This window comes from Cyclopterus lumpus, chromosome 11 (assembly GCF_009769545.1).
Source record: "Cyclopterus lumpus isolate fCycLum1 chromosome 11, fCycLum1.pri, whole genome shotgun sequence".
Lineage (NCBI taxonomy): Eukaryota > Metazoa > Chordata > Actinopteri > Perciformes > Cyclopteridae > Cyclopterus > Cyclopterus lumpus.
Window position 1 is genome coordinate 10,736,954 of NC_046976.1, and position 9,467 is coordinate 10,746,420.

A 9,467-nucleotide genomic window follows, 5' to 3' on the forward strand; every position below is an offset into this window, starting at 1 on the left:
ATGATTAATATATCAAGTCTCACAGTGGTATTGGTCAAAGTGAAACATACGTTAACTAGTACATGTCAGTTGAGAGGAAACTCAAATGTCCAATTACACCAAACAATGTAACAATGATGCAATAACACACATGAGTGCAATATATGAATGCCACTACTGCTAATAACAACAATATGTAGAACTGCTTCAACTGATTTACCAAAATAGTTTTATGTTTTCATTAAACTCCTACATTAGAACAAAAATTCACAAATATCTGCCGGACAATAAAACACCAATTGTGTTAAGTTAAATGTAGTTGACTAATATTGCAATAACAATAGTATAACTTGTTGCTGGTGATAACAGTAATATAAAAAAAAATGTAAAGACATGACAGCCGCTGTAGACAAATGTTTTAATATTCACAGTTAAACTTAAACATATTTATCAAACAAGGAAGAATGAACTTTGCTATCAAATTACGTTTTCAAACAAAAGCACCATATTAAATCTCTGGATATACGTCTACTGGACTTCAATGTCAATTATTTCCTTGCCACAAGTTCCAAGAGGGTGGAGGTGATTTTGTCCAGGTTGTTGGAGTACCGAAGGCCCCTTTCCATCCTGTGTCTTTGTTCTATTGCAGAGGATCGGGAGTCCATAAACTCCTCGGCAGCATGTGGGTAGTCTAAAGGATGCATGGGTTCTTCAAATCTACCAGCATTACGTGCTGGCTCATCGGGACGGCTAGCCTGTTGCGTCCTGGGCAACCCAAACACCTCTGAAAGAGAAACTATATTTATTGCACATGAATTTAAAATAAAATAGTATATTAGACAACACATTTCAAGATACTTTTCACACAACACAAAGTTATTCCAGTCAATACTTTAAATGACGTAGATACAAATACATACCTTCATAACGTCTTCTGTTTGACTGTCCGGGCTCCCCGCGTACAGAATGGAGGTATTCATTTCGCTGATCTTCAGGTGCTTGCTCATGCTGTCGCCAGCCTCCTCCTCTGTGATCATTTTTTAAGTAGTCTTCTGGTCGTCTAAGGTCTGAATCTTCTCTGTGGGTTGTGTCGTAATGATGTCTTGGCGACAGCTCGGGGTCCGGGTTAAAGCTGTTGTAGTTTTTGGAGATGGCTACTCGACCGTGGTTATTTTGCTAGAGCAACAAAAACATGTTTCTTTAGGTTGGTAATGGTCCTCAAACACATTTTGTTTTAATATTTGTTACATTTCTCATTGCATCCTCAAAAACAATCAACAAATCAAATGCTCTTACAAAAAAAGAAAAAGAGCCCGTATCTGTGGCTGTTGCAGGACTCCAATTTCATTCATGCTTGAACTGAACTCATTGGGCATCGTCGGAGTCTTCCATAAACTGTGAGTACTAACAATAACCATGTTCATTGTTTACTTCCATAATGAGAATTTGGGGGGGAAGTGGCTCTGAGAGAAGAGTTTCATTGGAAAACAGCTGGCCACACTGGGCTGTTTGTTTTGGGTTGGATAATGTTTCAAATCCAGTTTACTCTTGCTAGTTTCTCAACATTACCAACCCTAGTTTGAATTCATTTGTAGTGCTTTGCAGGCGGAGAATTAAACTACACGTCGAGTTAGAAAGACACATACCACGGCTTTCTCAGATTTTTTGGTCTTGAATTCTTTCAGAAGGTCGCAAAGTTTGTTCTTCAGGAAGTCAGCCTCTTCCACATTTTCAATTTCAATGTTGTTCTAGGGAAAAATGAAAAAGACAGAGTTAAGATGCACCCTTTAATAAATGGCTGCAAGACAAAACGCATCATTGCTACATTGCAAAAACAAATATATAATCTTACTAGCATATCAAAGACACCCATGGACTCAGAGCCTTCTCTTTGGTAGCTTTCAGTATGACGCAGGCCCTAAAACATACAACAGATATGACATCACTACAGCAGTTATACATAAGTGAGCATTCCAACATTTTGGCAGGTTATTAGTTTATCAAAACAAATAGCCTAATTTTACTATTAACTACCTGTGGTTCTATGTAGAGGTCAGGATGTTGTGTTTCATGGACGGGTCTAGTACGACCGCCAAACTTTGGATTTGGAGGTCCATACTCATCACTGAACCTTAAAACAAGAATCAAACATATCCAGAAAAATATTGTAAGACACAAAAAGCATTCAGTCAAACAATATAAAAACAGTTATTTTAAAAAGGTATCAACCTGCCAGTTTCATGAGAGCAATCTTTACAGAAAGACTACGAGGAACATTATCACTCACATCTCCTTTGTTGTTTCCGCCTCCTCTGCAGTGGCATCAGAGAAGCGACTCTTTCTTTTTCTTTTCCCGTATCCGTCCTCATTAGCGGTCCCTTTCAGGAAACGCCTGAATGGCTCTGGGATGTCAGATATGGCCCTAGTAGCCTCCACTTGTCTCTGGGTGGAAGGGGTTCCTGTTCTGCTCTGCCCAGGGTTGGCAACTGCCTCCTCTTGATATGCTTTTCTCATTTCATGACGATAATCTCTGACGAAATTAAACAAAAGGCCATCAGGCGTCTGGTCACTCTCCATAGATGTGGAAAAGCTGCTTCTCTTGGCCTCTGGATGAGTCGATCTCTGCCTGCCGGCTCCATTCATACTTTCACGTCTGCCAGATTCCCAGTTCAGAGAACACCGCTGCTCATCTCTTATTAGGTCCACCGGCTGAGAGGGCGGGTACTCAGAAGAAACTCGCCCACACCTCTGAACTTCCTCAGTGTAGAACTCTTTCAGTGGATCCCTTTCTGGATAGGGCTTTCTGGAAGAAGTAGCCTCATCTGGGTAATACTCTCCATGCTGGGCATGGCCACGAGGCATCTCCTGCCTTAAACCAAACCTGGAATCACCACCTGGCTCTGGTCTGGCTCTTCTTTGTGGATCGTCAACATATTCCTCTTCATACTTTGTCCGATAATCTGGGTCCATATACTCTCTTCTGTACATAGAACTTTCCCTGTGATCTGCCCTCTGCAGCTCCTCTTCCATGCGGCCATGGCTGAGAGTGTCCTCCTGTTGGTACATCGGCCTGTTTCTGTCCAACATGTAAGTGTCTTGTGGACGCAATGGGGCTGTATCTGGGTGACCTGGGGGATACCTCCCTGAGTGAGAGTAGTCATCCCGATAGCCCTCGAGGTCTGGTAGGAGGGACGGCACATCTTGTTGGGTCAAACTCTGTAAAAGGTTCCGATCCCTATTTTTATTTGGCCTTGGGGGAACTAGAGAAGAAGAGCAAACGTATAGTTAAAGTACAAATATCCGGTACAGTATTGCTGGTATGAGCGTTTACTTTTTTTATTAGGTGACTTTGATGTACTACATCAGATTCTCCAAAATGCATTAAATGCATATTACAACAAAAATAACTACCAATCACCCAAGTCACACAGTTCAGCACTGAATGACATTCTGTAAAAGATTGTCAAAAATACCGTAAGAAAATTAAAAAGGGATTTTTATCGAAAATTAGGTGAAAATAAATAAATAAAATCCTAATAGCTTATATATGATTATCAATATCGGCCTCAAAACTCAAGTGTTAGTCAGACTATAATCAATAATATCCTTTAATACTGTCAGTGAATCTCTGACATTTCTACACATTTATTAATGCTCAGACCGAAAAGTAAGAACACAATAACATAGGAAATATTTTATGTAGCCGTGCGAATTTCGTATACAAAGTCTATTACTACACATAATTCACAGTATGAATGTACCTCTTGAGAGATTACATTGGTTCTCAATCCCCATTTTCGCCATTAGCTGAAACACAAAAAAGGAAATATGTTACTCTTAAAAAAGTACATATCACTTAATAATATTCAACATGTCTGGTTGCCGAAATCTGCGTGTCCCACCACTGGAGTTCCTCGTCCATCCTGTCTCTCTATTATCTCGGCTCTGGCTCGTACAATCTTCCCTCCGTGGGTTATTATGGATTGTTTGTTCCACGTCACCAAGTCTGGCCGTTTCAGTTCCTACAAAAACAAAAAAAAAGGTGAAGCATTCCTCAATTAGTTTTGTCTTTTTAATGAAAAAGTAGAAGCTAACACTCAAAATAATTCACTGGCATGTTTTGAAACTATTCACATATCATTACCACATATTTCTGTCGGTGTTTACGTCCAATCACATGATGAACCATTTCCGATAGGTTTGCCTTCTGGTGACAGAGCTTACATAGGTATTTGGGGCCTGTCTGTGGATCATTACAAGGTAGTTCCTCCAAATAGTTCAAACCTAAGAAAGAGGAAAAGCAGAAAAAGGTCATTAGGATTGAAATTAACATGGTAAAATAGGTTTTTAAATGGTATCAAGTTATTCACCAATGATGGGCTCATCAAGCTTCATGTAAACCAGATATTGTAATATGTCCTCAAATTCCGGTATGCGGGGGTGTCTGACAGCAAACCCTGAGAAACAAAAGAAAACATTACAACAAAAAGTATTTCATTCAAAGATAGTATAAATATGTTCAGTGCATGGTCTCCTTTAAGATACTTGTGAGGACCTATTATCAGGTTATGAAACAATCTATTATACAGTGGTGCCTCAATGTGACCTACATAATTAACCGAGACCATCAGTGAGAAGATTGGCTATGTCTATATAGTTATTCTTAATGCGTGTCATCTGCGTCACCGTGTCGGATTCAGATGAAATCCTGCAAATTCACCAGAAAGTCCATCAACTCAGACTCCGGCAGCGACCAGGTCCCAAGGGGCAGACCCAGGTCCATCTTCACTGCAGAGGAAAGTTCTTTGTATTGACGTCAGAAATCTAAATGCTGCAAATGAGTACCGGTAACCATATATGTTTTTTGTATGATCTCCAACGCTTCAGTCTTCAAATTCTGCTCTACTTACATCAGCAGGGAGGTCATCATGACTCGTTTGGTGTTGCTGTGCGACTGTCTTCAGGTTCATAAACACCATGATTTTATGGAAGACAAACACTTAACACCTTTGGAGGCATTACTTTCTGACCTACCGTGACATCTTAAAGACAAAGGCTGTTGAATGCTGATGTTACCGCCAAAACCAACATTGAAGGGAAAAAATATTTTTTTCCTACGTCCCAAAAAAAAACAACCAAAATAGAGTCCAAAAAAAGGTGTATTTACCTTAAGCATGAGCATGCCACAGCTCTTTGCTCAATCTAAACAAACTGAAGTCCACCTTTCTATATTTGAGCATGAACCACATTATCCCACAGCTGAATGTGGAACATTCCTCCACAGGCAGCACACAAACACACGTGCACAGGAGTCAGTCGGAAACCTTTTCGTGGCCGTGTCTCTTATACATGCAACACACATGAACATACCTTTTCTTCCATTTTGAACCCACCTACCCAACTATCAGCACGTTTGAAACGCGGAGGTCATGCTGATGTTCCAGCACCACAGGAACTTATGTAGCCACCAAATTTGGCTACAATAAGTTTTGGAGCAGCCATAAAGGCATGTGTCCCCCGCCCCTCCTCCCATTTGTATAATGGGTGGATCAGTGATATTTCTGTTGACTCAAAGGACACCAGTAGAGGGCGCGCACACTCTCAGCTAGCAGGCAACAACAGGTCTGAAGTCAAACTCTGACGAAGACTGTCAGCGTTCACAAAGCTAACTTGTGAAAATGTAAAACTCTCTGTGTAAGGGTAATGACACAGGGATCTTTATACATGTTCTCAAGAGGCCCACTTAAGAAAGTGAGGCGCATTCTCAGAGCTAGCCAGCTGTGCTCACCGAGTCAAAACTGACAAATCAGACCACACAGCAGAAGAAGCCTCTCCCCCGGACGGCTCAAAGCGGGCAAAGCTCGGCTCTTGTGCAATCCAAGTTTCTGATGCCTTTACGTCTGAGGCTGGATCTCGTCCAGATGGCATTTTTTAATAATGGTTCTCCCACTGGTAAATCCGATTGGAGGTCATTTTGTACTTCACAATCAGTGACTGCGTACTAAAAAAAGATTGTAAAGTTAACGGTGCGCACTATTACTATAAAGTAATGTTAAGAAGCCCAGTGCACGCTGACATAATGGGATTACAGTCGAAGACCCTGAACTTAATTATGTTGAGCGGCACATTCAAAAAAAGGAAGGAGAAGAACGCTGCCTATCCTTCAGTCTTCTGAGTTTTTTGACTCTCGTCCTGCTCTCCAGCCTGATTTGACTATAGAGCCATTATCTCACTGCTCAAGACCCAGTGGACCGCCTGTCCTCCAACATTAACAAAATGTCCATGTGGACATCTGAACTGACAATCCAGTTAGCTACACTCTGGCTAGCTTTGGCTGGTTTCAGTCCCCAGAATGATGTGTTCGTTCTGGCACAAGACCTCCATTCGTCTGGCAATCACACGTGCTGGATTCAAACGGCTGTTGAGCCAGTTACTGCAACACGCATGAGTGAGGTCTCGCACTGACGTTGGGCAATGAGGCCTGGCTGCAAAGCCATTCATCATGAAGGTGTTCAGTGGGGTACGATCAGGTCTTTGTGCAGGTGAGTCAAGATTCCCCTTAACTGGAATTAAGGGTCTAAGCCAAAGCATGAAAATAGCCAGGGACAAAAAGCCCACATCAAGTTGTGGAGACGGTCTTTTGGCTGTAATGCATAAAGATTTTTTTTTTAAAAGCGAACTTTAAGTTTCTATATGTCAATAAAGCGCTTGCACACATTCTCGCAGTACAATACAGTCTAACTAAAGTCCTTTCGTAGTCATTCTGAGAGGATCACAGCCATTGATGATCGAGAACAAAATGACAAAGCTGAAGGTGAAGTCTACTTACCCGAAGCAACAAGGACATCCTCTTTCTGGCAGGGACGAAAGGAGAGCAACAACATTAAGTCAATCAGTGCTACAAAGAGAGAAAGGGTTATATCATGGATAAATATATTTCTTAACAATAATGGTTGACCAAAACCATGGCCCACTTGAGGCGCAGTAAAAGTAGGCCTACATATCGCCGTGAAGATGAATATCTATATACAGAAAAGCAGTATACAGTTTCCGTCAACACGACCCAAACACACGCTTGACCAATGTTTAAGCAACTTTTGCTTACGAGCATAAGTGATCGTGTATCGGGCGGTGAGCTCTGACAGTGAACACAGCTGACCACACACCAGTACGGTGTGTGAACTAAAGGGTGACAAGGGAGCGGACTTTCACTCCACTGCCTCAAAAAAACCTCTTAGCCCGTTTCAATACCATGAAAGGGTAAAGAAATTCCAGCAATATTGTTGTATTGTTATCATTATGATTCCCTTCCCAGCGGTCCAGTTTACTTTCGGAAATCGTGAAATTGATGAAAATCCCACAGGAATCTCCTAGAAATCTGGAAAAGAAATGTCCATCCCTCATCTGAATGCTTCCCGTGTAGACAATAGACACCGACTAAAGACTGAAGCTACTGACGAGCTACTGGAGCTAGATAGCGTGGACAGTCTGTAATGCTCAGTTGTCAAACTATTGTCCATCATTATTTCCCATTTGTAGTCCAGGTCTGATTTATCAGTTAACAGATAGAAAGAATTGAATCTGAGGTCAGTTGTCGACGCTTCCCAACAACACACAAATCTTCAGAGTTGCTCATGATTTGCTGCTTCGCACAACATAAAACCGTCCAATGCAGAAACATTTTGACGGTTCCACTTGTTTTGGCTCGGAGTGCTGCAGCTTTTGGTGAATTGAAAGCCACAGAAGAAGATTTGCAGAATGTCCTCGAGCTGGCAAGTTTCTAGAGGGAGTTTGAAAACATATTTTCTATACAAGGCAAGCAAAGAAATTTGCCATAACATGTTCACATACAGTGAGACAGAGGATTAAGCACACCCTCCATGTGACACCACAAAGAAGGACCAGGCTCCATTGAAGATAGTTATCAAGCGCAAATCAATGCAGTGTTCAGACTTTACGGCTTGCATTGTGCAAACCATCAAAACCATTCCTGTGGTGTGAGAGAAAGATTGATGGCAATAAGATGTATTTGTTGCCTTGAGTCTCAATACCTGACTGGCAAGGATCAAGAAAAATGCAGGTTGATCTATAGGTGTTGACCTCCAAAAGAACAAATGGTTGCTTTAAAAATCGAAAACGGCGACATTTTGTGGAGCAAAGTATGTTTAAAAAACCTGCTGCTCTTGTACAAAGGTTGTGTCCATCACAATCATCAACATGTGATGATTCGAGACAGAAATGTAGATCAAGTCGTATTGGTCCGTCTGGCTGCTTTCTTATGTGTAACTTACTGCAAGGTGCACTCCACCAAGACACTGCACTCCTCCAAAATGAGTCTTCATGATGGTCAAAGATAAACGTTGGTAACCATTCATTTTGCCTGGTTGCTTGTTGCTAAGAAGGGACTGAACAGTGTACACACATGCAGTCATGGCATGGTTCAGCTTCACGTCTGCCCAAGAAGAAATGTGGAACACCGTGGCATAATAAAATGCATAGGGTTTGGCTAGCACAACAGAAGTAAGTAAGGTCCCAGGATATACCAGCAGGCAATTAATGAGAAATAAAACACTCTGAGATCTTGGGGGAAAAAAGAAGTCCCCAGATGTTGCAGATGGCTTGGAAAGATTGTGTAATATGACTTGTGGATGCTTCTTGTTTTAAGTTTGATCTTGGACCTGTGGAAGACCTGTGACTGAATAAAAAGAGGACATGGAGAAAAAAACACAAGTCACAGTATAGTGCTCACTGCCTATATGTCTCTCACTGGGTGTTTAAGCTGCATTCAAATCAACACGTCGTTCATAGACTACACAGCTCTCTGCACCAGTCAACTGTGCCGGGTACCTTTCTATGTCCTGGTGTCGTCAGGTGTATCTTGTACAAGGTATCCCCCCTTATGGATTTATCACAGACCTGCATTCAAAGAGAGAACCGAAATAAATCAGTATCACAGCCGGTTATATTATACCATACACATCCGTTACTGGGAGAGGAGTTGAGTTCAGATAACCGCGGTGCACCTGACGTGGTGCTGCATCCGTCTCAAACCATACAGTCGCCCAACCTCACGAGTAACGTCACGCTAGCTTACCGTGCATTCAATAAATGCAGCCGCTTCCTCGTATGGCGTTTCGAAAGTGTCCATTGTTGGATGTTTTACGGTTCGTGTTGACGTTGTCTTCTCAAGAAAGCGATACTTGCGTTGCTTAGCAGACTTTTATCATAACCGGCCCGCAGTCTTTCCAAGGCTAGCGAATTATCGTGCGTGTGGTTTGTACAGCATATAGTGTCTGATCTTCAGATGTTTCTATTTTCATCAATCGACGATATTGGTCAAATAGGCTGCCGCTGGTGCTACTTCCTGTGTTCGTGCACATGTCGCCGTCGGAAACAAGAGCGACGTCGCCTTAGTTCCGCGCCTGTTGGTGGTCGTCTGTCACGCCCCCTGTCGGCCGGATACGACAAGTGCAATGACATTGAATGGC

At 42.0% G+C, this 9,467-nt stretch overlaps 1 protein-coding gene across 4 annotated transcripts; it reads right to left on the reverse strand.

Annotated features, from left to right (window-relative positions):
- Positions 1 to 383: 383 nt before the first annotated feature.
- Positions 384 to 9,380, reverse strand: si:ch211-13c6.2 (uncharacterized protein LOC100000125 homolog). 4 transcript variants are annotated; one of them, XM_034544955.1, is made up of 13 exons: positions 9,074 to 9,380; positions 8,827 to 8,895; positions 6,809 to 6,833; positions 4,350 to 4,436; positions 4,124 to 4,263; positions 3,882 to 4,001; positions 3,741 to 3,786; positions 2,267 to 3,239; positions 2,014 to 2,110; positions 1,832 to 1,897; positions 1,626 to 1,727; positions 900 to 1,155; positions 384 to 763 (listed from the first exon to the last, which is right to left on the reverse strand). In XM_034544955.1, the coding sequence occupies exons 1-13, from the start codon at positions 9,125 to 9,127 to the stop codon at positions 528 to 530; spliced, it is 2,271 nt and encodes a 756-aa protein (XP_034400846.1). In that variant the 5' UTR covers positions 9,128 to 9,380; the 3' UTR covers positions 384 to 527. The 4 variants fall into 4 exon arrangements, with proteins under 4 accessions (XP_034400846.1, XP_034400847.1, XP_034400849.1 ...); XM_034544956.1 differs by lacking the exon at positions 6,809 to 6,833 and having other exon boundaries at positions 9,074 to 9,360; XM_034544958.1 differs by having other exon boundaries at positions 4,700 to 8,895; positions 9,074 to 9,126.
- Positions 9,381 to 9,467: the final 87 nt, after the last annotated feature.

Excerpts from the sequence above, each read along its gene's own strand:
- si:ch211-13c6.2 (XM_034544955.1), bottom strand. The coding sequence starts at position 9,127 with ATGGACACTTTCGAAACGCCATACGAGGAAGCGGCTGCATTTATTGAA. Across the intron at positions 4,437-6,808 it reads GGATGTCCTTGTTGCTTCGG|GGTTTGCTGTCAGACACCCC; the intron begins GTAAGTAGACTT and ends TTTGTTTCTCAG. Across the intron at positions 3,787-3,881 it reads ATGGACGAGGAACTCCAGTG|CTAATGGCGAAAATGGGGAT; the intron begins GTGGGACACGCA and ends TTTGTGTTTCAG.